Source organism: Myotis myotis, unplaced genomic scaffold (assembly GCF_014108235.1).
Source record: "Myotis myotis isolate mMyoMyo1 unplaced genomic scaffold, mMyoMyo1.p scaffold_m19_p_11, whole genome shotgun sequence".
Classification (NCBI taxonomy): Eukaryota; Metazoa; Chordata; class Mammalia; order Chiroptera; family Vespertilionidae; genus Myotis; species Myotis myotis.
In genome coordinates this window covers 7326226-7353682 of record NW_023416315.1, presented here as the reverse complement: position 1 = coordinate 7353682, position 27457 = coordinate 7326226, and the positions used below count along the sequence as shown (strand labels likewise).

Sequence of the window (27457 nt, the reverse complement as noted above, 5' to 3'; positions counted from 1 at the left end):
GCCAAATGTACTTGACACTAAAATAATTAGTTTCATACTGTTACAATAAAGCAATGTGCAGATGAATGTGTAGAGCATTTGTGTAAAAAGCCCTCTATTTGCTTGATATATATAATCTGGAAGACCTAACAAGAAACTGGTAACATTGGTAGCCATCAGGGAAGGGAACTGGGGAAGCTGGGGGAGGAGACAGGAAGGAAGTTTTCATAATTAAAGCCTATATACCATTTAAATTTGGAACACATGCATGTATTATTCAGAAATAAAAAATAAATACATTTGAAAAATAAATAATGAGCTTTTATTATCTTCAACAACAGACAAGAGTGGAGCCTGAAGCCTGGGAACTGAGCAGCCTCGCTGTGGAGGTGGCAGCCCTGGAGGAGTGTCCTCAGAGGCTCTAGTCCGGCCACCCCGACTTCCTAGGAATCGCAGGCCACAGTGACCAGCAGGAGGAGGGCTGGGAGGGCCCGTCCTGCCGACGTCAGTGCCGTCCAGAGCTGGCACCTGAGGAGACACAGTCCCTCTCGGGGGTCACAGCTTCACTGGAAGGTAGGTGAGACGTCACTTGTGTGTGTGACCCCAGATGTGCTCCTTGGTGTCCCCTCTCCGACTCCAGGCCCCCTGTTCTCGGCCACAGTGTGTGATTCTGAGACGAGAACGCGGGACAAGCCGAGCGGCTGTCAGTCCGAGTCTGAGCTCTCACTTGACTTGGAAGACTTATGCTTTCGCTTCTTCTTCCTTTTCTTTTCTTTCTTCTTTTTCTTATGCTTTTCTTTCTTCTTCCTTTTCTTGTGTCTCTCCTTACATTCCGAGGAGCTGGAGCTGCTGCTATCGTCATCTGAGGTGGAATCCTCCAGCAATTGCTTTAACTGCTGTATCCTAAACAGAGAAGACTGGTCAAAGAATCAGAAACCGTAACAGCTTAAAAATAATTTTTTTTTTTAGTTACAAGATTAGTAGTGAGGGTAAAAAAAGTCACAGATAATCACCTCATTATGTACAGTACTTATTTTTAGTTTTTCATGTTTTCCATTCCTGTCTATATCCATGCCTATTCTACAGGGCTGTGTAGAAGTGTTCTGTATCCTTTCCATTATCCTAAATATTTCTGCATGTTTCATTTTTCTTCTTTTTTAAAATATATTTTAAAAATATATTTTTATATTTTTAAAATATAAAGAGAGGAAGGGAAAGGGGAGATAGAAAGTTCAATGATCAGAGAGAATCATTGATCAGCTGCCTCCTGCATGCCCCCTGCTGGGGATTGAGCCCACAACACAGACATGTGCCCTTGACTGGAATCGAACCCAGGACCCTTCAGTCCACAGGCCTGACACTCTATCCACTGAGCCAAACCAGCTAAGGCAATTTCTGCATGTTTCTATAGTCCCTCCTATTGTAACTTCTAACAGATACAGCCTTTCCTAAATCATCCCCCCACTGCTCAAGTTCATACTAGGTAATTTACCTCAACAATTATAACTGAAGACCACAAATTTGAAAAAATAAAAACCTCCTATTTTTTCATTCTATCTTTATGTTTAACAGTAGGGCAGATCCCTAAAGAACAATCATATGAAAGAGAACCAATCAAACAGTAGAACCACACACCACGAAGAGGGCTGCCAACATCAACCATCCCTGCGTCAGCGGGCTGGGCCACGCCCACTGCATTAAGCTAACCCAAGTGGAGCAGGCTGCCCTGCTCATTCCTGGACACCGGCCTTGTCAGTGAGTCCTCCTGACCTCCAAGGGCTGCGCAGTGAAAGCACCACATTTGTTACACTGCTCCTCTAATGGGAATCATTGTTTCCAACGTAATACCACTTAAAACTTCAAGAGGGTCTTGTTATCATCAGGACAGCCTCACCTCATATCCTTTTCATGTCTCTTATTCTCTCGGATGATGTCATACATGGGATCTTCATGTGCCTTGAGGGTTAGAGAAAGTTAAGCTTGGGTTAGACTTCATAGATTGTTAGCTAAATTAAAATTAAATCGCTGTTTCACTGAAATTAGTTTGTTTCCCAAGCCCTGGTTGGTGTAATTTTATATTCTACATGTTCTAATCCTTCCTGAGAATGACTTTAAACTTATGGAGGCTATAAAAAAGATTTTCCAATTATACAAGTACAGGATTATAATTTTAGTATCTTTTGTAAGGAAATAAACCATAGAAATATTAATAAATACTAGTCAAGGTTAGAAATATTGCAGTAATTATCTTTTGATTAAAAGATATTAAGCAAAACAAGTGAGTCAGAAAATGGTATGTAAGAATGATTCATTTATAGGTACACAAACCATGTGCCAGAAAAGAAGTCTGGAGGGATACTCATCAGGCTACTTACTGTAATCCCCCTTTCAATATTGGAAAACCTTACTATAATGTTTCCATTTTGTTAAAGTAAGGCCAATGTATTCCTGTAATATCTGTATAATTTCAATCACTTAAAGTACTTTAAAATATGAATACACAGAGTGAATTTCATGGTATGTGAGTTATCTTTAAAAATGCTTTTTTTAAAAAAAAAATTTTACATATTAAATTAAAAAATAGAGTTAAGCCTGGCTGGCATGACTCAGAGGTTGAGTGTTGACCTATGAACCAGGAGATCAAGATTTGATTCTCGGTCAGGGCACAATCCCAGGTTGTGGGCTTGATCCCCAGTGTGGGGTGTGCAGGAGGCATCAATGATTCTCTCTCATCATTGATGTTTCTATCTCTCCCTCTCCCTCTCCCTCTCCCTTCCTCTCTAAAATCAGTAAGAATATATTTTAAAAAAAAGAGTTAAAAATATCTATTATCTTACCACTGGAAATATCCACTGCTAACATTTTAGTATGGTTCTCCCAGTCATTATTCATAATTTATAAAAAATTATAATCATGTTATATAAAACTCTCTACTCTCTTTTTCACTTAAATGTCATGAACATCATCCTATGACATTATACTTTCTTCTAAAACATAATTCTTAAAAGCTATATGATTGGGAGAGGGAGAGAAACATCGATTGGTTGCCTCCCAAAAGCATAAGCATCCCAACCAGGGATCAAACCTCAACCTGGGTATATGCCCTGACCAGGAATCGCACTGACCTTTGGCACACAGGACAGTGCTCAACCAACTGAGCCACCAGCCTGGGCTCCACATGGATGTCTGTTTGTTTTTTAAAAAACACACCTTTAAATAAAGAATGTAGATTTTTTTTTTTTAAAAAAAAGCTATATGATTTCTATGTTATAGTAATTTATGTTGTTGGTACTAATATATTGGCCATTGAAGTTGTTGCCTATTTTTATTTAGTTTCTGTTTTTTAACCATATAAATAATTCTGAAAGTTATTTTTCTACATTCATAAAAATTTGTGTATATTGATGTTTTGTTAAATCCTTAGTATCAATTCTTAGAATTTAGGTTTCTGCATTTGAAAAAATATTGAATACGTTTAAATTTTTGAAATTTATCTCCAAATTGTCTGTGAGAGGAGGTATAAAAATTGATATTCCAGCTATCAATGATTTATCCAGAATATCTTCTTCAAATTATTAAAATGAAAGCACAATATTTTCAATGTCTTAACATCCCTGGAGAATGTGGACCCCAGTCTGATATATGCTGGCAATCCCAATATACCTGATATATTGAAACAGTTACTGAAAGGTGAATTACCTTCCCTGGGAGGTGACTGTTAAAATAGTGAGGAAATGACACCTATTTTACTGACCTGTAATGAGGAAATATCATGTATGCTCACTTCTAGTTTATAACAGAAAGATATCTAATACCTAGACAAGGATTAGGAAACCAGAACACTGATTTTTTTGTTAGGAAACATGATTTTTTTTTTACATAAATAAAAAGTGGATAAGAATGTCTGCTTCAGAAAGAAGAATCAGTGTTTCCAAGGCATAAGCAATAACACTTTAGTAAGAAGTTAGTTTTTTGTTAATGTAACTAATCTCTCACACAAACATGATTTAACAGAGATGTAGTTAACACCAGGTACTTTGGCCAAAAGGCTTCTGGAAATATATTTTATGTGAGCCTCCAGTTCACCGATGATTGCCTGATTCAGGATATTCACCATCTTGGTAAACATAAATTGACACCCTGGGGTTCTACTTACTACTCTGAACTGTTCTAACTTTTGGTTGCCTTTGATAAAGAAAGGGCATTCTTTGTCGCCCGTTCGGTGACCATACCGTTTACAGCGCCAACCTAAAAACAAAGAAAGGGGATATATTTCTGTAAGATAATGTATTATTACTTAATCAAGATAAAGTATCAGTAGGTCATATTAAAGTTATTCTTCATTAGATTCCAATTTTAAAAGCAAAAGACTTTAAAAAAGGTGTCACCCACAAAGACAGGGAAAATATGAAAGGAGACAACAGTAAAAAGATGTTGGAAGTGATAATGCAGGTAAGAGTGTGCAACATGGATAGCAGACCTCAGAAAACTGAATTCTAAGCCAGCGGAACAGAAACAACTCAATTTGGATTTGGAGAACCCCAGAGGCTCTGGAATTGGCAGCACACTCTGGCAGTGGAGGTGAGGGGACAGCTTAAATGAGGGCTGGTTAAAAGGCCACTTGCATCTCCCCTGCCCCAGAACAGGCAGGCTCATTCTCCGGAGCAGGTGAAAGGCGGGGCTCGGGCTGTGGTCTCAGGCCCGCTGGAAGGCCAGGTGCCACACCGAGCACAGGAAGAGGACATGGCTGGCTGAAGAGGGGAGGCTCAGGCCTCACAGCCTCGCTCCTCAAAGCAGTTCCCAGAACCAAGCACGTGGCCTTGGCCCTCAGCAGGAAACTCTCCTCTGAAAGACTGACCAGCCTGATGAGAAAGGCTTGGAGATACTGATCTCAGCAGCCGTTTACAACAATAAAATAAATACTGTGTTACCTGTTAAGCAGCCCAGACACTCCACCCTACAGTGAGATCCAGTTACCAATCTCTACTCAGAAGTGAATTTGGGCCTGGACAGTGTGGCTCAGTGGTTGAGCATCGATTTATGAGCCAGGCGGTCACTGTTCCATGCCTGGGTTGTGGGCTTGGTCCTGGTGGGGGGCCTGCAGGAGGCAGTCAATTGATATTTCTCTCTCTCTCTCTCTATCCAAAATCAATGAAAGCCATATTAAAAAAAAAAAAAGGCTTCAGCACCCTTTCTTCAAATGCCATCTTGTGCTGGATGAAGGTGCTGCTGCCCTGGTGGGGAGGGGGGTGCGCACGCAGAGCTCTACCTGTCCCAACCCACCCTCTGTGGCCTGTAGCTCCTCTCAGGCAACCTGGAGAAACCTTACCACCAACGATGGAGGGGGACTAACTGAGGCAGGACCAGAGGGACCTGCCCTCCAAGGCATCTCCACCACGGAAGGTCCTTTCTGTGCCAGGAACACTACCAGCCAGTGTCCTCCAAAGGCAGCCCCGTCCTGTGGGAGGGCCACTGCACATGGAGTCAGAAGCCTGAGCACATCTTGGCTCCGCCTCTTACCTGGGACCACTTACTGACACGTGTAGTCAATCTGCAGAGCAGAGATCATGCCAGGACTCTGACAGCGCTGAGAGGAGAACACGTTAAATGAAAGAAAAACACGCCTTGTGAACCGTGGTGTCACCTGCGTGTGTTCGGGAGTACCGGACGCGCTTGCACACTCACACTGCATAACTTTGACCTCCTTCCCCAGGGGCATCCAAAGCCCTTTGGTTGGCGCGTGAGCCAGGAATTCCCTGGCATGCTCATTGCCTGGCACGTCTGGTATACAGTCTTCCGGCTTAGTCTCATCCTCCTGAAAAGGGAAACAGCGAGTAAACAATATGGCCAGAAAGCGCCGGACCCTCTCCACCTGCCTCAGAGCACAGCGTGGCCTGGCTTTCTCAGGGGGGAGCTCCCAAGGTCGTCATGAGTCACCTCTCAAGAACTGGGGACACCACTGAGACCGGACAGAAAAAGTGGAAGTGAATGTGCCGGAAGAACTACATCACAAAAACGAAGTGGCTGTTCTTGGAGAAATGGTACTATTGTTGTTCACAAAGAAATGATTTATAAGCTCCAAATTCTGATGCTAAGATTATAAGTTTTCTGCTAACTTAAAAGTTGTGTGGCCCTAACCGGTTTGGCTCAGCGGATAGAGCGTTGGCCTGTGGACTCAAGGGTCCCAGGTTCGATTCCGGTTAAGGGCATGTACCTTGGTTGTGGGCACATACCCAGTAGGGAGTGTGCAGGAGGCGGCTGATTGATGTTTCTCTTTCATCGATGTTTCTAACTCTCCCTCTCACTTCCTCTCTGTAAAAAATCAATAAAATATATATATACAACAAAAGCATGTTAAGTTAAAATGGATTATTATACCTTGAAGGCCACAGGTGTATTTATGAAATGTACTTAACACCACCAAATACCTGCATTAAAGTTCTCTCTCTCTTTTTGGTTAATCCTCACCTGAAGATATTTTCCACTGATATTTACTTATTTATAACATTTTTTTTATTGATTTCAGACAGGAAGGAAGAGGGAGAGAGAGAGATAGAAACATCAGTGATGAGAGAGAATGATTGATTGGCTGCCTCCTGCGCCCCACACTGGGGATCGAGGGAGTGCCTTGACCAGGGATGGAATGGTGACCTGACCTCTTGGTTTACAGGTCGATGCTCAACCAGTGAGCGGCACCAGCCAGGATCCATGGATTTTTAGAGAGTTGAAGGGAGGGGGGGAGACAGAGAAAGAGCGGAACATTGATGTGAGAGAGACACATCTATTGGTTGCATCTCACACACACCCCGACTGGGGTTGGGGATCGAGCCTGCATAAGGTGTTTTTTTTTTAGCCTTTTGATTTTTTTTCAAGTTTCCATGTATATTAAATTTATAATGAAAATGTTTTTTAAAATCTTTTTTAATATTGAAAGGTAGCAAACAGAAAAGGTTATTTTGGCCTTTAACCACTCCTCTAAGTCCTGTTGCCTTAGAGTCTGACACTGGCCATGGTGCAGAGAAGGGGCGATGGCTGAGGGACTCGCGTGGGCCTGCCTGGGGTTCTTAGGGAACAGACACCCGGCTGAGTAAATTGCCACAAAGGCACAGGCTTGTGACAGAGCCCGAAGTGTCTGACTGGCACCTGCAGGAAGAAACAGGGTGATCACAAAGGGAGTCTGCGCACTGAGTGACTTAGGCCGAAGAGAAGAGCCACAAGGACAAACTTCACACTGACCTTGATAAGCCCAGGAGGAGGTTTTTCATAACTAGAAAGAAAAAAGAAAACAAACCCATCATCAACCACGTTAACAGGAACATAACGAGCAAAAAGCAACTGCAGGCTAAACTAAAAAGGACATCTGTAATAATAAAAGCATAATATGCTAATTAGACTAGACGTCTTTCCTTCCAGACAAAGCCACGGCAGGCTTGGCAGAGGCAGCAGAGGGCCGCGGCAGAGGTGGGGGCCAAGGCCCTTGCACAAATTTGTGAATCAGGCCTCTAGTTTTTGTTTTTTGTCATTCTATATTTAATAACAAAGCTGAATGATGTTACAGGTGGTTTCCTATACAAAACACAAATATAATGTTCAGCAAATATCATGCTTAATGCCAGTAGACAATAATCATCCTCCAGTGTTCCTTTTTTTTAAATTTTGTTTTATTGCTTAAGTATTACAAAGAGTAGTACATATGTCTCCATTTTTTCCCTCCTTGACCTTCCCCTGGCCTCCCCTACCCCCCAGTGTCTTGTGTCCATTGGTTATGCTTATATGCATGCATACAAGTCCAAGTCCTTCGGTTGATCTCTTACCACCCCCTCACCTCACCCCCCATCCCTCCCCGGCCTGCCTGCTGTAGTTTGACAGTCTGGGGCCTCTAGTTTTTAACAAAAACCTAGAAGTACGTTATGTCTAAAACAGTTAATAGAACATGCCCGGCACTCAAGATCATATATAAATAAATGGATGGTCTCCCACATCTTGCTGAGATGTAGAATTTAAATCCACTGAAACTGTAACTCACTTGCCGTCTTAGCACAACGATTTTCTTTTTGGAAGAAGGGAAAGCAAGAGATTACAGGGAAACCGTGTGGTAAGAAGTCCCCTGAGTTAATTATGGTTCCAAATTGTCATCATCTGTCAGGTTGTTTATCTAGCATAACTCTCACTCAGTGTTGAATAGGGTAGTTCCTAAATCCCTTGCAATATGATGGAACTGTGTGTATTATTATTAGCAATGGCCTTAAAAAGTACATTTCTCAACAGTTTCCAAAAATTTAAAGGCCCATGGTGTTTTTTCCTAGGGATAAACAATTCCTTAGTTTATGTAGTAATTAGAAAATTACTTCTCAATTATTGAGGGAATATTTAACTATTAAAAATAACAGATTTGGCTTTGGCCGGGTGGCTCAGTTGGCTGGAGCACTGTCCTGTACACCAGAAGGTCTCGGCTCGGGTTTGATTCCCAGGGCGAGTACGGGAGGCAACCAATCTATGTTTCTCTCTCTGTCTCTCTCTACAATCAGTAAACATATCCTTGGGTGAGGGTGAAAAAAAAGACTTGGGAGTGGGTGCAGAAGTGTGTTTACTGTGTAGTTGCCTTCTGAGATATCACAGTTGAAACGTCTGCATTATTTTTGTAGCTGATCCTTAGAAAATAAAAAATGTCACCGGAGGCCTGTTATTTTGTACCATCCGATGCCTTACAATTCCATAATTCAGATTGTAATAAGTTGCTCTGAGCTGTAGGAAGACTATATTGAGATAAGAGGGGAAGAACGATCTTTCCAGTGGGTGTGGGGGAAGAAACCTTTCATCTCGCCAAGTACTCAAACACGCTCCTGGGACCTGAGCGCCGAGGGGGGATGCTTTTGGAAGAGCCCTCAGGGAAGTGCCTCCATCCCCGCTGTTTCTGCAGCGGCTCCCGTGGGGCCGCACCGGCGCTGCAGGACTGCGGCTTCGCTCCCCTCGGGCACAGGAGCGCCGCGGAAGGACACCGCCGCGCACCCCCCGGCAGTTCAGTTCCCCAAACCCTCCCCGCGGGAGCGCCCGAGCCTGGGGGCGGGGCCGCGCTCCCTCCCAGCCGGGCGGCCCCCGGGCGCCGGGCCCCGACCCCGCTCCCGCCCGGGACCCGTCACGGCAGCCGGGCCGCCTGCCCGCTCCCGGGTCTCCGAGGACCCCGCCTCCCGCGCCCACGCGGCGCCCCGTCCCCGCAGGAGCCGGGGCGGCGGGGACTCACAAGGACTCCAGGTGCTTGAGCTGCTGCAGCTGCTGCGCGTCGTGTCGCCGCCGCTTCTGCTCCCGGCGGCGCTGCAGCTCCTGCTCCGGCGGCTCCCGCGGCCGCCGCGCGCCCCCGGCCCCCGGGTCGCCGCGCCCCGGCCGGGACGACATCGCGGCCCGCGCGGCTCAGGCGGCGGCGAAGACGGCACTTCCTCCGCGCCCCGCCCGCCCGGTCCCGCAGCGCCCCCTCCCGCCGCCGCCGGCCGGTAGCCTAGCCCCCGGCGCGGCCTTGAGGCCTTTAGTTCGTGCTCCGAGCGCCCGGCCCCAACGCCTGCCTGGCCGGTTGGTGCCGGAGGGTGGAGCGCGCCCCCTGGCGGCGGCCTCGGGCTGAGCTGGGCGCCCTTGCCTGCCGCCTGCAGACTCACCTGTGCGGGCGCCTTTCCTCTCCGCGTCCTGACCCTGGAGGCCGGGGCTCCAGTGCAGGTCGTCTTTGCGTCTCCCAGTGGCTAGACAGGAGGTGCTCCGTACAAGTGACAGGATCCATCCAGTTTTGAAGAAAGGAAGGTTCTCCATAGGAATTCTCTAGTATGCGATCCCTGGTTGAAACATAGTGTTTATTGTACATAGACAAGGCTTGGGCACTGGAAATGAAAAGCTAATATACATTGAGTGCTTTTTATGTCCTGCTCATGGAGTTAAGCCCTTAATAAGAATTGTTTTAATTTTTGAAAACTTAAGTACTGTTTACTGCCCTTACATATTATCTCCATTTTTTAATGTAATTTTTTAAATTGAATTTATTGATGTAACGTTGGTCAGTCATCCTGATTTTATAGTTAAGGAGAAGCCCCACTTAATAATAGTCCTATAAATATTTTTTTTTAGTCCTATAAATATTTTTGTGAAAATTCCTTCCAGTATTATTCCATACTTTTTGTTTTCCTTTTTTTATTTTTTTTATTATTATTTTTTAAAATATATTTCTTTATTGATTTCAGAGAGAAAGGGAGAAGGAGAGAGAGATAGAAACATCAATGATGAGAGAGAATCATTGATTGGCTGCCTCCTGCACACCCCCCACTGGGGATCAGCCCACAACCCAGGCATGTGCCCTTGGCTGGAATCGAACCTGGGACCCTTCAGTCCGCAGGCTGACGCTCTATCCACTGAGCCAAGCTGGCCAGGGCTGTTTTCCTTTTTTTAAAAAAAATATATTTTTTTTTATTGATTTCAGAGAGGAAGGGAGAGGGAGAGATAGAAACATCAATGATGACAGAGAATCATTGATCAGCTGCCCCTGGCATGCCCCACACTGGGGATTGAGCCCTCAACCTGGGCATGTGCCCTGACCAGGAATCGAACTGTGACCTCCCAGTTTATAGGTCCACACTCAACCACTGAGCCACGCTGGCTGGGCCATATTTTTCTCTTTATAAGAATTATATCAAGTGGTTTTAAAGACTTTTTCTCACTGATGTTATGAACTTTATTCGAATAGAATTAATTCAGTCATTTGAATTTTAATTGGGGAATAGTACTTTGCCTAAGCTTTTATTATTGGCAGTCCAAGTAATTTTCATTTTATTTATTATATTCAATGTTGTGATGGTTTAATATCAAAGTATTAGAAATTAATGCTTTCCATGAAATTCTTTTAAGAAAAGCCATAATTTAGAATTACATTTTTCTACTGGTAATGTGAATTGGTGGTGAAAGACAGGAACTTTAAAGTGTAAGTTAAATCTAGTGAAAAAAAGCAAGAACAAAAGTTTCAAAGTTGGTATGACAGGCTATATACCTACTCTGACTTTGAAAGCAAAGATGTGTGGGCCCTAAGAAAGAAGCCACCTACCAAGAAAGGGCTCCTGGTGGCTAATTGGGTTAAAAAAAAAATAATAAGAAGAAAACAACAGAAAAAACCAGCCTAGCAGCTGTTTCTCACAGGACCTCTCAGGCAAGCCAGCTTCAGGGAGCAGCCTCTGCTGAACCTGCCTCCAGCGCTGACCTACCTCCTGCACGTGAGCCAGCCTGTATAAAGGACTTCCTGGAATCCTGCTTCAGCCGATAAGACTGAGAATTTCTCTGTCCAATCAGAGCTGTATTTGGACCAATCCGAACAATACTACTTTTTGGACAAATCAAACTGCGAGACCCTGGAGTTCTCATTTGCATGAGGATGGACCAATCAGGGACCAGGGATAGGACTTCTTTATAAGCCAGGTCCCCTCTGAATTGGGAAACGCTCGTTCCCTTTCCACTGAAGGCTGCGTTCCCTGAGCTGGAGCTGAAGACATGCCACTGGGCATCTCCCAGGGCTGCCTCTGCGCCACAGCTGTGGGCTTCAGAGTGCAGTTGTAGCGCCACTGAGCTGTTCCATCGCTGAGCTGTATCACAACCGAACTGTTTGCCCCGAGTTTCCTGCGTCATCACACCCCAGTTAGGGGATTCCTGTTGGTGTTGAATTGGCACCAAGGACAATCTGTTGACAGCCCATAAAAAGTTTGAACATTGGGTATTATCGTTATGTTCAATTATAAAGTTGAACATTTGCATATCTATATACCAGGAAATCCAGTCCAACGTATATACTAAAGAGAATATTTAGCACATGTAACGAGGAGACATGTACAAATAACTTTTTCCAGGAGGAAAAAAATAAAACACCCAGGCACCTTGCCCCGCAGCCTCAAAGGTCTTGGTCTTTCGGGGTCTTCACGGTGAGTATGTACTGAGCCGGCCCCCCTTCACCCCCCGCCCAGCGGTCCAGTCCACGGACCTAGCCTCGTGGGCTGGAAAAGGTGAAGTCGCTCCCGAGGCTTTGATACTCTGAATCCGAATCCCCGAGTGAAAGCCGGGTCGCCCCGCCCCCGCAGGAAGCCCCACCCACAAGCGCCGGGGCGGGTCCAGATGAGAGCTGAGCGGGAGCCTGGGTTTCTGCCAGCCCCGCCCAGTAGAAATCTGATGCCAAGCTCCGCCTAACATTCCTATTTCCGCCCTCCTCGGCCTCAGCCCCTCTGGACTACAGCCCCCAGAAGGCCTCGGGGCTCTGCCCTCGGACTTGCGCAGTAGCGTTCGTTGTAAAGCGCTATGACAACTGGTCGAAGATGGTTTGGAGTTAGGCACCGCTGCTGCTGTCCTTTTTCTGCTACATCTCGCTCACTGCCTTCATCATTTCCTCCTCTTTGCGATCAGCAGGACGTGCCGTTCTTGCCTGCCTGATCTCTCCCAAGGAACTGATGCCGTTTCCCCTGCTCATGTCCGGGGGTGACAGAGAAGGGATGCAGAGGGGCTCCTTGGGGTGATTCCTCCAACTCTGTGGAACTGGTGGTGCTACCTGGCGAGGCTGTCCCCTTGCCCGGGACGTGGGACAAGTTGGAGCAGGAGAACGAGAGGGAGTAGTGAAGTCAGGGTTGCTCTTCTCTGCACCCCCAGCTCTTGCTCTCTCGTTCCAGCCCTGGGACCCTGGCAGGCGTTCTGAAAGGGAAATCTGCGGAGAGAGTTCCAGGCAAGGTGGGGCAGGACCCACCTGATCGGCGTCAGGTAAGGAAGTGTGGTACATCGGGCGTTTGAATTCCCTTTCTGAGTTTTATTCGGTGGGCAAGATTGATCATCTGATGCCATGTAATAGTTTTGGGGGGTAGGGGGTGATAGGTTTCTTAGGAAGGATGTTTGTGTTGAAAACAAAACAAAACACAACTAGGAGCACACCGTGAGTGAGATCCTGTGGACGTTTTCCAGGGAGGATGTTAAAAATCTGTAAAGATTCCATTCGGGAATGTTACGTGGTGCCGCAGCATCCTCCTCCTGTGGCACTTCAACAGGTCTTGTGAGCAAATGGTCAGTGCAGTTCTCAGCTTATGACGAAATGGGATGCATGTACTAATACCCCCTAATTCCTTCTTGCAATAGGATTATTGCTTCGCCAACTCTCTACATTGCAAACCACAGCAGCTTCAATGAACTGACCTGATTTTATTAGCATCTCCTGTCCTCAGGCATGTCCTGCAGTTGACTCAGATTTCCTGGAAAACTAAATTTTTTTATTCTAGCTCACTTTTCCTTAAAAAAATGAAACCATGCCACACATATGCACAAAGTAAAACTATGGTCTTAACTAAAGTCTGTCAGCATTCAGAGAGGGAGAGATTTTCTAACTTATTAGAAACTAGAGGCCCAATGCACGAAATTCGTGCACGAGTAGGCCTTTCTTCCCCCAGCTGCCTGCACCGGCTTCTCTCCATCACCCCGGACCTGGGCTTCCCTCCCAGCCCTGGCTTCGTCCGGAATGTTGTCCAGAAGGACGTCCAGTCTAATTAGCATATTATGCTTTTATTATTATAGATAATGTAGAGAGAATAATTGGTGGTAGATTTTTTGTGTGTGAATAGACTAAATCATCATTTAGAGAATTTTAAAAACTTTTAAAAATTTGCAAATAATTTATAAGCTATTTATGAGAGCTTAAGGGATTTTTCATTTCCTGTAATTGTTGTCCTTAAATTACACCTACACTTATGTTGATGGTACAACTTATTGATAGAAACATTATCTGAAGGGGAAAAAAAGCCAATATCAATAGTATATTGTAATTTAAAAAATGTTACACCTTTTGATGTATGAAAGCAAGCCTTATTCTGTAGAATTATGACTTTCAAATGTTTCTCAAAAAGTATTGAAACATATGAAGTTATAAGACAACTCTGTGGATTATCAATATTTCTATGAATGATTACTGTTGGTCTTTTGAATGTCCCATTTAAACTTCAGTCCAGAGGGTCAGATTGGCATTTGTAATTTTGTCTTGCTCAGAAGACACTCCACCTCCACCACCACCATTACTTCTTCTAGGTAGCTACTGACATTTATCTGACATTTATTGAGTGTGTCCTATGGATTGGGTATTGGGCTAAGCAGTTTCATGTGTTAAGCCATTTTATACCCCCACCCGCTGGAACAGTTGGGAGACTGGAGGGCAAGGGACTTGTCTAAGGTCACATTGCTGGAGTGTGGGGTCAGAAAGGGAACCCAAGACTCCCTCTCCTGTGCTCTTTGCCTTGTGTGTCTTTTATTGGAAAAGCCCTTATCATATTATCTTTAAAAGCAAAATTCCCCCTTCTACCTCTGTGTGCAGTAGTCATCTTTTTTGGACTGGAAGACCTGATTCCTATTTTGCAGAATTTAAGGGGCACTAGCATGACCTGGAGAAAGCAAAGGTTCAAATATGAACAACAGTGTCAGGGTCTTAGCCTCATAATTGCAGAATCTGCCTTCCTGACCACATGTGCCTTCCTGACCACACTTTCCTTCCATAGGATTCTTGGGGTTATCATCACCACAGCCATTTTTGTACCGACCCTTCCTTAGTGTAGGGGTAGGCCAATGAACTGTTAAAACATACATATCTTAAATGACAGCACAAATTGAGTAAACTTGGTTTGGAAGATAATATATACTTAAGTAGGTATTAAAAACAAAAAAGTGTCAAGTGATAAGTATGGAAGAGAATTTCTAGAGCTTAAGTGATAAAGAGATTATCTTCTGTTTATTATTCTAATAAGGCCAAAGAAATCAATCTTTTGTGGATATTTATAGGTATGCATCTGTTAAAACCTTCAAATTATTGTTTTCTAATCATTCTTTAACAACTTAATGAAATGTATGAAATGCTTTCCTGTAGTCTGAACTTGCAGGAATTAGAATTACTATAAACAGAGGTACAGCTTTTTGGTCTTTATGGCAGGGCTGCACAAGTTCAGGTGATGACAGCCTGGTTTTAGGTGCTACTTCCACCACATACCATTGTGACCACTGGGGTAGGTTTCTTTTCTTTTCTTTTTTTTTCTCAATAAAAGTATTGATGGGAGAGAGAGGCAGGGAGAGAAAGATCAATTAATTGTTCCACTTATTTATGCATTCATGGTTGATTCTTGTAAGTGCCCTGACTGGGCCTTGATTTCTGCAATTAGCCTATGTGAAAGGCCTACTTTAGAAAACAATTTTTATTTGTTTATTTTTAGAGCAAGAGGAAGCAATGGGGTGGGAGGGGGGAGGAAGAGAGAGAGAGATGCATTTATTGGTTGATGCTTTTTAAAAAAAATATATGTTTACTGATTTCAGAGAGGAAGGGAGAGGGAGAGAGAGATAGAAACATCAATGATGAGAATCATTGACTAGCTGCCTCCTGCACACCCCCTATTGGGGATCGAGCTCACAACCTGGGCATATGCTCTTGACCTGAATCGAACCGGGACCCTTCTGTCTGCAGGCTGATGCTCTATCCACTGAGCCAAACCAGCTAGCGTGGTTGATTCTTGAACGTGCCCTGTCTGGGGATTGAACCCACAATCTTGGCGTATCTGGACGACACTCTTACCAATCTATTCGGCCAGGGCTGGAAATCCTACTTTAAGAAGCAGATTGATCTACATTTTTTTTTTGTGTGTGTGGTTACTTTATTTTTTTTAAATTAAATCTTTATTGTTCAGATTATTACAGTTGTTCCTCTTTTTCCCCCCATAGCTCCCCTCCACCTTGTTCCCACCCCACCCTCTGCCCTTACCCCCCCCCCCCCCGTCCTCATTCATAGGTGTACGATTTTTGTTCAGTGTCTTCCCGCACCCCCCTCACCCCTTCCCCCCCCCGAGAATAGTCAATCAACTCTCTTTCTATGCCCCTGATTCTATTATATTCACTAGTTTATTCTGTTCATCAGATTATTTATTCACTTGATTTTTAGATTCACTTGTTGATAGATGTGTATTTGTTGTTCATAATTTGTATCTTTACCTTTTTCTTCTTCTTCCTCTTCTTAAAGGCTACCTTTCAGAATTTCATATAATACTGGTTTGGTGGTGATGAACTCCTTTAGCTTTTTCTTATCTGTGAAGCTCTCTATCTGACCTTCAATTATGAATGATAGCTTTGCTGGGTAAAGTAATCTTGGTTGTAGGTTCTTGGCATTCATCACTTTGAATATTTCCTGCCACTCCCTTCTGGCCTGCAAAGTTTCTGTTGAGAAATCAGTTGACAGTCGTATGGGTACTCCCTTGTAGGTAACTGACTTTTTTTCGCTTGCTGCTTTTAAGATTCTCTCTTTTTCTTTTGCTCTTGGCATTTTAATTATGATGTGTCTTGGTGTGGTCCTCTTTGGATTCCTTTTGTTTGGGGTTCTCTGCGCTTCCTGGACTTGTAAGTCTATTTCTTTCACCAGGTAGGGGAAGTTTGCTGTCATAATTTCTTCAAATAGGTTTTCAATATCTTGCTCTCTCTCTTCTTCTGGCACCCCTATAATTCGGATGTTGGTACACTTAAGTTGTCCCAGAGGCTCCTTACACTATCTTGACATTTTTGGATTCTTTTTTCTTTTTGCTTTTCCAGTTGGGTGTTTTTTACTTCTTTGTATTTCAAATCTTTGACTTGATTCTTGGGATCCTCTTGTCTGCTGTTGGATCTCTGTATATTATTCTTTATTTCAGTCAGTGTATGCTTAATTTCTAGTTGGTCCTTTTTCATAACCTCGAGGGTCTCACTAGATTTCTTGAGGGTCTCACTAAATTTATCGGCGGTTTCTAGAAAATTCTTGAAAAACCTTAAAAGTGTGGTTTTGAACTCTATATCCAGTAGTTTGCTTTCCTCTATTTCTGTCATTTGTGACCTGTTTCTTTGTCTCCGCATTTTTTATGCTTCCCTGTGTTGATAGAGTGGCTTTCTGTGCTAGGTGTCCTATAGGGCTCAGTGGCTCAGCCTCCCCAATTACCTGAGGTGGACACTCTTGGTGCACCCCTTTGTGGGCTTTGTGCACAGTCTTGTTGTAGTTAAGCCTTGATTGTTGTAGGTATCACTGGGAGGAATTGACCTCCAGGCCAATTGGATGTGAGAATCAGCTGTGTCTACAGTGGGAGAACTTGTGTGCTGGAGACACCCTTCTGGGGCAAGACTTGTTTCAGTGGGGCTTTGGTGCTCACTGAGTCTGCCCCCTGAGTGTGTTCCTTATGGATCTGAGGAGTTGTAATCTGGATGGTCCCACTCTGACCACTGGGTACACTGGCTCGTAGATCTCAAAGGAGGTGCTAATTTAGCCTCTGCCTGAGGCTACCCAGAAGGAGCTATGGAGAGATCTGCAGATTCCTCTTCTTTGTTTGGGTTTTGGAGGTGCCCAGATGAGGCCCAGCTGTGAAGCAATGCAAGCTGCTATGGGGCCTTGGGCCTTCTTTTGGATGTTCTGGGTCTCTCTGACCCAGCTGCAGTTTGTTAGGTAATTTTCAGATTTCAAAGGGCCAGGCCTTTCATATGCAAAAGCCTCTGGGCACAGCTTGGGTGGGGCGGGGTCTCAGGGAATCAGCAGGGCGGAGCAAACAGCAATAGCTGATCCTCAGTCCTACCCTAAGAGGCCCCTCGTCTCAGTGTCATGGTTATTGCTGCAAGCACCTCTGAGAGAAAGCCGCCTTCGAGTTCCCACCAATGCCAGACACTCCAGTTTCTCCCTGTATGACTCTGGGTCCCCAGAGACTGGTCCGGAACTGGAGTCCATTTTGCCTTTATATAGTTAGAATGGGAAAGGGAGTGAATGCTTTTTGAGGACCTGTAATGTACAAGTTCCAGTGTTAGTCATTTGATCTCATTTGCTCTTCTCAGCAACTCATTGTGGCTGGAGATGCTGCAGTCTTTTGTGATAAAAATGAAGGGAAATTCAATATTTTGCTAAGGAATTATGTGCAAACTAGTGATGGTAGAATTTTAACCTTGGTCCTCCAAATAGTAGTTTCTGTTGGTGCTTCATGCAATTGTCTACAAAATCTTCCAGAAGAGAGAACAGGCCCAACATAAATGTATAATTTTTTATCCTCTCTTTTCAAAGGTCCTTGCAAAATATCTGATTAATGCTTCTGGCCATTTAGATTTGTGGTTTCACATGTGCCCACAAAATACAAAAAAATCAAAGTTAATACAAGAATGTTTTTCTCAAAGTTTTCCAAGTTTAATTTGCTATGCCTTCAGAGGCAATTAATTCATAATTCATGGTGTGAAGTGGATTTTTACTGTAAACACATGTTTTCTTTTTAGAGTGAACGAAAATGTCTTTATTTAAAGCCCGTGATTGGTGGTCTACTGTTCTGGGAAAAAAAGAAGAATTTGATCAAGGCTGTTTGTGTTTGGCTGATGTTGATAATAGTGGAAATGGACAAGGTAAGTAAATTATGACCCTGCATCTTAGAGCAAAGCGTTACAGAGATGAAATAAAAACAACTTCCTTTTAAAATATGTACTTTTATGGGACTTCTGTGAACTGTCGTAATTATGCCCTAATTTTGAAGGTAGTTTTCCTTATTAGTGATATTTAGGTAGCAGGATGATAAATGTAATTCTTATTTCTGTCCAGTTGTTTGTGTTTTCTTGGTTGTGTTGATTCTGTCCTATTATTTGCTGGAACTCAGAAAAATACTATAAGACATCATTTAAATTGTTTCCTGTGAGGCCACAGCCCACGTGGCCTGGGTTCAAAGGCCTGGAGAAAGGGCTGATGTGCAAATTAATACACAAAACAAGAAATATAAATTTGGAAATTATGGGGGAAGCCAGCTGTGAACTTAGTTCAAGGGACTAAGCTCCACTGAATCTCCTCACCCGTCCCCTTTTTATTTACTAGAATACACAATTGCCTTTTAGGAATGCAAACAGGCATATCAAAGGTAATGTTTAGTAAACAGTAAAAGGATTATCAGGTTATGGTGGATTGCCTTTGGCCATTGAGTCAGCAGCAGGTAATAATAATGCATACATTCAGCCTTCTGAATATCAAAGCCCTATTCAGCCTTCTGGGGACTTCTCCCATTTGTATTAATTACTGTTGTTCTTGGCTTCCAGCAGTTTCCATTTGTTGTAAGATTAGTAGAACTGGAAAAATATTTAGAATTTTGAAAAAGCTTTTTTAAGAAATTATTTGAAAGAAAATAAAATAAAAATTGTTATTTTTATTACATTTTTTTATCCTCAAGTATTGGTTGTCACATAATAAAACAAAATATGAAGCTTAGAACTGGATCACTTGGCCCTTTCTCTTCTTTTTAATTATTTTATTTTTTATTGAGAGAGAGAGAGAGAGAGAGAGAGAGAGAGAGAGAAAGAGAGAGAGAGGCATTGATTTGTGTTCCATTTATTCATGCATTCATTGGTTGCTCCTTGTGTGTGCCCCGACTAGTGATTGGACCATAACCTTGGCATATCAGGATGATGCTTTAACCAACTGATCTACCAGGTGGCCAGGGCCCTTTCTCTTATCTCCTCCCAGTTAGAAATGCTTGCATCTCTTAATAGCCAGCATTCTCTTAGATCTGCAGTTGGGCTCAACACATTCAAGCCTCGGCACAATCTTCTTTGTAGTTTTAGCCTTTTTGCAGAAAATCCACCTAGTCTGCCTCCCACAACCAGTCTGCTTCCTGTCACAATGCCACTGTCCCTGCCCATACAGAGAATCCTTGCCCTTCTTGTACTGTGTTACTTTGTGGGGTTGATACTTGCCACATTCTTATAGAAAGTCCAGTGGATTTGCCCTGGCCAGTGTGGCTCAGTTGGTTCAGTGTCATCCAACAAACTGAAAGGTTGCTGGTTGATTGTGGTCAGGGCACATGACCCAGTTGCAGGCTCCATCCTCAGTCAGGGGCGTGCAGGAGGTAGCCGATTGATTGAAGTTTTTCTCACTTCCTCTCCCTTACTCTCTAAAAATCAATGAAATATCTTAAAAAAAAGAAAAGGAAAGTCCAGCATGTTTAAGGAACATTTATCATGTTTGCTAGAGCACTGTTGGCATGGAAAGCAAATTACATTCTTTTTAAATTGAATATGAAAGCCAATAATACAAGAATGGAGAAATTATGCAAGCTCGATGTGATGGTAGAAAATAATTGTTAAATCATTGCTTTCATTTTCATAATACTAGAAAAACATTCTATTTTATTCTTATACTAGAGGCCCGTTGCAGGAAGATTCCTGCAAGAATAGGGCTTCCTGTGGCCGGAGTGAAACAGAGAAGGGCTCCCTTCTCCACTGCCTTGTTCCCTCCCGTGTCCACTGCCTCGGCTCTGCTCTCATCTCTGCTGCCTCAGCTCCCTCCCTTCTCCGCTGCTTTGCTCCCTTCTGCAGGGCTTGGTTTCCTTCTATGCTGTCTTCAGTCTTTACTCCGCTCCTGTGTATGCAAATTAATTGCCATGTTGGGTTAATTTGCATACTCACTCTGATTGGCTGGTGTGCGTAGCGGAGTGACACCAATTTGCATGTTTCTCTTTTATTAGTGTAGATTATTTGCTCCTCTTTGCATCTTCATATTTTTAAAGTGGTCTTTAAAACATTTTAGTTCTATATCATTGCTATTTTAAGATTTGTATTTGGTTTTGATGATTTATAGTCATGAGCTTTTTTTTTTTTTGTAATCTGGATAGTCATTGACCTCTTTTTTTCAAAATCTTTATTGTTGAGATTATTACTGATGTCCCTCTTTTTCCACCCCCATTACCTCCTCCATCCAGTTCCCGCCTCACCCCAGACCTTTGCCACCCTATTGTTTGTGTCCATAGGTAATGCATATATGCATATAAGATCTTTGTTTAATCTCTTCCTGCCTCCCCAACCCTCTTCACTCTGAGAATTGTCAGTCTGTTCCATTTCTGTGCCTCTGATTCTATTTTATTCATCAGTTTATTATGTTCATTAGATTTCTTATTCATTTATTTTAATTTTTAGATTCAGTTGTTGATAGGTGTGTATTTGTTGCCATTTTGTTGTTAATGTTTTTGATCTTTTTCTTCTTCTTCTTCTTAAAGAATACAAATACCCTTCAACATTTCATATAATACTGGTTTGGTGGTGATGAACTCCTTTAGCTTTTTCTTGTCTGGGAATCCGTTTATCTGACCTTCAATTCTAAATGATAGCTTTGCTGGGTAGAGTAATCTTGGTTGTAGGTTCTTGCTATTCATCACTTTGAATATTTCTTGCCATTCCCTTCTGACCTGCATAGTTTCCGTTGAGAAATCATCTGACAGTCATATGGGCATTCTTTTGTAGGTAACTAACTGCTTTTCTCTTGTTGCTTTTAAGATTCCCTCTTTGTTTTTAGCCCTTGGCATTTTAATTATGATGTGTCTTGGTGTGGTCCTCTTTGAGTTCCTCTTGTTTGGTACTCTGTGTACTTCCTGGACTTGTAAGTCTATTTCTTTCACCAGGTAGGGAAAGTTTTTTGTAATTATTTCTTCAAATAGGTTTCTAATATCTCACTCTCTCTCTTCTTCTGGCACCCCCATAATGTGAATGTTGGTATGCTTGAAGTTTTCCCAGAGGCTCCTTACACTATCTTAATATTTTTTGATTCTTTTTACTTTTTGCTCTTCTGGTTGGGTGTGTTTTGCTTCCTCATATTTCAAATCATTGATTTGATTCTCAGAAACCTCTATTGTACTGTTGAGTCCTTGTATATTATTCTTTATTTCAGTCATTGTATACTTAATTTCTGACTGGTCCTTTTTCATTTTTTGGAGATTTCTAGAAGATTCTTGAGTAATCTTATTACTGTGATTTTGAACTCTATATCCAGTAATTTGCTTTCTTCCATTTCTTTCACTTGTAACATGTTTCTTTGTCTCTGCTTTTTGTCTGCTTCCCTGTATTTGTTTCTATGTACTAGTATTGGGTAGGGCTGCTATGTCTCCTTGAGTTGGTAGATTGGCCTTGTGTAGCAGGTGTCATATAGAGCCCAGTGGCTCAGCCTTCCCAGTCACCTGAGCTGGGAGCTCTAGGTTCACCCCTTTGTGGGCTGTGAGCACAGTCTTGTTGTAGATGAGATTTGATTGCTGTTGGTGTTACTGGGAGGAATTGACCTCCAGGCCAATTGGCTGTGAGGACCAGCTGCAACTACAGCAGGGGAGCTGCTATGCAGGAGACACCTCTATGGAGCAGGACTTGCTTCAGTGGGGCTTTGGTGCTCACTGAGTCTGCCCCTTGAGTGTGTTGCTTATGGATGTATAGAATTGTAACCTGGTATTGTCTGACACTGTACACTGGCTCTTGGGTCTTCAGGGAGGTACAAAGTCAGCCACTGCCTGGGGCCACCCAGTAGGAGCTACAGAGAGATATGCAGATTGCTTCTCTTTGTATTGGGTTTGGAAGTGCCCAGATGAGGCCCAGCTATGAAGCAAGGCAGGCTGGTGCTGGTGCCAGGTCTTGGGCCTTTTATTGATAGGTTTGGGCTCCCTGACCCAGCTTCAGCTTATTTGAGAGATTTTAGCCTGAGCAAGGACAGGCTATTCATGCACAAAAGCTGCTGCACACAGCTTGGGTAGGGTTGTAAATTGGATGAGGCAGGGTCTTAGGGAATCACCAGGGTGAAGCAAGCAGAAATGGCTGCCAGTCAGCCCCGCCACCTGACGGGGGAAGTCCCAGCACAGGAACAATGATCCCTGGAAGCACCTCTATCTGAGAGAAAGCCACCCCGGAGTTCCAGCCCTGATGCCAGACAATCCAGTTCCTCCTCGTATGTGTCTGTGTCCCCCAGAGCCTTGTCCTGGTACTGGAGTTCAGATGAAATGGGACTTTGTAAGTTCAGTTTGTGGTGCCTGCCTTTTAAGAACAGGTGGGTCTCCAGTAGCCTCTGTGTCACTAAGCCCCAATCCCCACTGGTTTTTACAGCCCATAGTTCTTCCTGCCTGTAGGGACTTCTCTTCCCAGCTCTGGGACCCTGGGCTGGGGGTCTGGTGTGAGGCTGGGACCCCTTTCTCCCCCAGGTGGCCTCCACAGAGACGATCTCCCTCTTGATTAAAAAAGTGGCACAGGTGGGTGCCAGCCCAGCCCGTTCCATGCCTCCTCACCTCCTACCAGTCTCATTGTGTTTTCTTCTTTACTTCTCTAGTTATAGGACTTCCATTCAGCCAGCTTTCCAGTGGTTCTGGATGATGGTTGTTCTGTATTTTAGTTGTAGTTTTGATGTGGTTGTGGGAGGCGGTGAGTACAGACGTTTACCTATGCTGCCATCTTCAAATCTCTTAGTCATTGACCTCTTAAAAAGAATGATTTTTTCATTCGGTGTATGTAAGTATTGTCCCCTTACATTTTCCTTCATTTTATTTTTCTTGCCTATAATGAAGAGTAGAACCTGGGGGACAAGGTGAAAGGAGAAAATTACATTGCCCAGGAAGAGTGTGAGGCACTGAAGTGTAGTGAGCGCCTACTAAATTGTTTCTTCTTTTTTATTTTTTATTTTTATTTATTTATTTATTTATTTATTTATGTTTTATTTTTTATTTTTTTAAATTAAATCTTTATTGTTCAGATTATTACATTTGTTCCTCTTTTTTTTCCCCCCATAACTCCCCTCCTCCCAGTTCCCGCCCCACCCTCCGCCCTCACTCCCCACCCACTGTCCTCATCCATAGGTGCACGATTTTTGTCCAGTCTCTTCCCGCATCTCCCACACCCCTTTCCCCCCCAGGAATAGTCAGTCCATTCCCTTTCTATGTCCCTGATTCTATTATAATCAACAGTTCATTCTGCTCATTAGATTATTTATTCACTTGATTCTTAGATTCACTTGTTGATAGATGCATGTTTGTTGTTCATAATTTGTATCTTTACCTTTTTCTTCCTCTTCCTCTTCTTAAAGGATACCTTTCAGCATTTCATAGAATCCTGGTTTGGTGGTGATGAACTCCTTTAGCATTTCCTTATCTGTGAAGCTCTTTATCTGACCTTCAATTCTGAATGATAGCTTTGCTGGATAAAGTAGTCTTGGTTGTAGGTTCTTGGTACTCATCACTTTGAATATTTCTTGCCACTCCCTTCTGGCCTGCAAAGTTTCTGTTGAGAAATCAGCTGACAGTCGTATGGGTATTCCCTTGTAGGTAACTGAGTTTCTTTCTCTTGCTGTTTTTAAGATTCTCTCTTTATCTTTTGCTCTTGGCATTTTAATTATGATGTGCCTTGGTGTGGTCCTCTTTGGATTCCTTTTGTTTGAGGTTCTCCGCGCTTCTTGGACCTGTAAGTCCATTTCTTTCACCAGGTGGGGGAAGTTTTCTGTCATTATTTCTTCAAATAGGTTTTCAATATCTTGCTCTCTCTCATCTTCTGGCACCCCTATAATTCTGATGTTGGTACGCTTGAAGCTGTTCCAGAGGCTCCTTACACTATCCTCGCATTTTTGGATTCTTTTTTCGTTTTGCTTTTCCGGTTGGGTGTTTTTTGCTTCCTCGCATTTCAAATCATTGACTTGATTCTTGCGCTCCTCTGGTCTGCTGTCGGGAGTCTGTATAATATTCGTTATTTCAGTCCGTGTATGCTTAATTTCTAGTTGGTTCCCCAATATAAGATCGAGGGTCTCATTAGTTTTCTTGTAGATCTCATTAAGTTTATCGGCGGCTTCTAAACAGTTCTTGAGAGACCTTAAAAGTGTGGTTCTGAACTCTATATCTTCCATTGACAATTTTGTCCTGTTTCTTTGTCTCCGCATTTTGTTATGCTTCCTTGGTGCACCCCCTAGTGGTCTTTGTTTGCAGTCTTATAGTTAAATCTTGATTGTTGTAGCTAATTCCAGGGAGGGTTTGACCTCCAGGCCAAGTGGCTATGAGAATCAGCTGTGTCAGCAGTGAGAGAACTTCTGTCCTCTAGGGAGGTGCTAATCTAGCCTTTGCCTGAGGCTATCCGGCAAAAGCCTCAGTGCAGGGCTTGGGCGGGGCGGGTCGCACAGGATCAACAGGGTGGGCTGGAGAGAGCAGTTATGGCGGCTCTCAGTCCTGTCCCCAGGGGCTCTGCCTCTCTGAGTCCCAGCACCCGCTGCAAAGCTCAGAGAGAAAGCTGCACTCGCTCTGACCGAAGCCAGACAGTCCCCCTTCTCCCGTTTGAGTCTGGGTCCCTAAAGACTCGCCCGGATCTGGAGCTCAAGAGTCTGCGACTCCCTCCCGATTGAAAACGCCAACCGCGCCCTCCGCCGCCAGCCCGCTCCGCGCACTCCGCACCTCAGAATTTGACTTCAGCACTGTGCCTCCTCTGAGTGTCCGTATGCGTTTCTCTTTCCTGCTAGTTGTAGGACTTCCACTCAGCCGGCGTTCCTGTGGTTCTGGGTGATGTCCCTTCCGTTTTTTGGTTTCACTTTTGAAGTAGTTGTTCAAAGCAGCAAACTCCGGCGTTAACCTATGCCGCCATCTTGGTTCTCCTAAATTGTTTCTAAGGAAAACCTGGGCCCTGCCCTCTCAGTGATAGGACCTGGGAAGGCCTATTCCTCAAAGATGATCAACCCTGCCCAGCCAGTATGGCTCCGTGGTTGAGCATCGACCTATGAGCAAGGAGGTCATGGTTTGATTCCCAGTCAGGGCATATGCCTGGGTTGCGGGCTCAATCCCCAGTGTTCGGCGTGCAGGAGGCAGCCGATGAATGATCCTCTCTCATCATTGATGTCTCTATTTCCCTCTCTCCCTCTCCCTTCCACTCTGAAATCAATAAAGAAAAATAAAGAAAAAAAGATCAATCCTGCCTCCTGCTCAGCTCTTTGTTAAAGCTATGCTTCCCCTATTATTTGACAACATAAAAGAGTCATACCATTAGAAAGTTTATTTCCAAATTTTGTCACTGTTTGTTTCTTCCTAATTCTTTTTTTCAAATTTCTCTACAGATAAAATAATTGTGGGTAGCTTTATGGGATACCTACGAATCTTTAACCCCCATCCTGTAAAAACAGGAGATGGGGCTCAAGCTGAAGATTTGCTTCTAGAAGTTCAGCTACGAGATCCAATACTACAAGTGGAAGTAGGAAAGTTTGTTTCGTAAGTACGGCCTACAAATTCTGGGATTTTATTTGACGTGGAGTGTATCAATCCCTCACTGTGTCACATTTGTGAATTCTTCAAAGAAAAAAAGACTATTCATGAATTGAATATGTTTTCTGAATATTGTCACCTAGGTGCTCCTCATGTACTGAACACTTTTTAACATGGAAGCCTGTACATTTAAGATCAAATCATTTAGGACTTTTTAAAAAATTTTTTTATAATAACAGACCTAAGACCCCTGATGTATCAGAAACTTAAGGGAACTTAAGCTTTTGAAACTTAAGCTTTTGAAAATAACCAAATAAAGAAATAGAACGTATTCACTTAAAACACTAAATGTCCAGGTTATATAAATGTCTCTTCAAATAATTAGACAAAGTAGCAGGTATGCTACTTGGCATATAACTTTGGAGCTTTAAAATGAATTACTTGTTTGGGGTAGAGAGGTTGGTCCTCAGTTTCTTTACTTTTTTTAAAAAATAAATATATTTTTATTGATTTCAGAGAGGAAGGGAGAGGGAGAGAGAGATAGAAACATCAATGATGAGAATCATTGATCGGCTGCCTCCTGCACGCCCCCCACTGGGGATTGAGCCTGCAACCCGGACATGTGCCCTTGACTGAAATTGAACCTAGGACCTTTCAGTCCACTGGCTGACGCTCTATCCACTGAGCCAAACCAGCCAGGGCAGTCCTTAGTTTCTTAAAAGAAGCCACATCAACCCATAAAGTTAAGTCTCCCCTTATAAGAGCTTTGTTTCAAAGTACTTTATGCTTTTAAATCTAATTTATTTTAGAAAACCGTTTATTAGTTTGCACTTTGTTTAATATGTCTGCTTTTTATTTACTGATGATATTGCGGATTTTTCTTATTGTCATACATGAATTTTCTTGAAATAAGCCTGTATTTCTTTTTTTAAAAATTAAATTTATTGGATGACATTGGTTAATAATTATAGGTTTCAAGTGTATAAGTTCTATGATATATCATTTGTATATTGCATTGTGTGCCCACCACCCAAAGTCTAGTCTCCCTCTGTCACCATATATTTGACTCCCTTTACTCTCTTCATTCTCCACACCCGCCTTTTCTTTCTGTTGTCTGTGTCTGTGAGTCTCTTTTGTTCATTTGCTGCTTTCTGTTTTGTATCCCACACATGACTGAAATCAGCTGGTTCTTGTCCTTTTCCATCTGACTTATCTTGCTTAGCTTGGTGCTCTCAAGATCCACCCATGTTTTCGCAAATGGCAGTTTTTCTTCCTTAAGCCCTTGCTTCTTAATCATTTATGGAAGTATCCATTGTGAGGAGTTCTGAAGGCAGAGGTGGTCTTGTTTCCCCTGCCTCTCTTCTTTTTGCCCCTCCCCCCCCCCTTTGCCTTCTTGATCGGGAGTGTCCTGAGCTCTGGGTTTTGGCTCCCTCCATCTGCTCATCATAGTTTATGGGCCCCAG

General features: G+C 43.3%; 2 protein-coding genes across 10 annotated transcripts in view; one reads left to right on the top strand and one right to left on the bottom strand.

Annotated features, from left to right (window-relative positions):
- Positions 1-278: 278 nt before the first annotated feature.
- RP9 (RP9 pre-mRNA splicing factor) lies at positions 279-9789 on the bottom strand. Of its 4 annotated transcripts, none has more exons than XM_036327358.1 (6): positions 9221-9551; positions 7216-7246; positions 5665-5794; positions 4136-4227; positions 1874-1935; positions 279-882 (listed from the first exon to the last, which is right to left on the bottom strand). In XM_036327358.1, the coding sequence occupies exons 1-6, from the start codon at positions 9370-9372 to the stop codon at positions 684-686; spliced, it is 666 nt and encodes a 221-aa protein (XP_036183251.1). In that variant the 5' UTR covers positions 9373-9551; the 3' UTR covers positions 279-683. The 4 variants fall into 4 exon arrangements, with proteins under 4 accessions (XP_036183251.1, XP_036183252.1, XP_036183253.1 ...); XM_036327361.1 differs by having other exon boundaries at positions 729-896; positions 9221-9561; XM_036327359.1 differs by lacking the exons at positions 4136-4227; positions 9221-9551 and adding an exon at positions 9627-9789.
- Positions 9790-12206: 2417 nt separating this feature from the next.
- BBS9 (Bardet-Biedl syndrome 9) overlaps positions 12207-27457 on the top strand; it is a 323047-nt gene continuing 307796 nt past the window's right edge. For 2 of the 6 annotated variants that reach the window (XM_036327356.1, XM_036327357.1), the window contains exons 1-3: positions 12212-12741; positions 18265-18387; positions 25850-26000. In XM_036327356.1, coding sequence (XP_036183249.1) covers positions 18276-18387; positions 25850-26000 — 263 coding nt within the window. In that variant the 5' untranslated portion in view covers positions 12212-12741; positions 18265-18275. Of the gene's footprint in view, positions 12742-18264; positions 18388-25849; positions 26001-27457 lie in introns of all 6 variants that reach the window. The other 4 variants (XM_036327352.1, XM_036327354.1, XM_036327351.1 and 1 more) reach the window with 4 other exon arrangements.

What these genes read in the sequence shown, in the direction of transcription:
- RP9 (XM_036327358.1), bottom strand. Translation starts at nt 9,372, where the DNA reads ATGTCGTCCCGGCCGGGGCGCGGCGACCCGGGGGCCGGGGGCGCGCGG. An exon ending in CTCAAGCACCTGGAGTCCTT is followed by an intron (nt 7,247 to 9,220) that starts GTGAGTCCCCGC and finishes TTTTCTTTCTAG; the next exon opens with TTATGAAAAACCTCCTCCTG. An exon ending in CTCCTCCTGGGCTTATCAAG is followed by an intron (nt 5,795 to 7,215) that starts GTCAGTGTGAAG and finishes TTCCCTTTTCAG; the next exon opens with GAGGATGAGACTAAGCCGGA.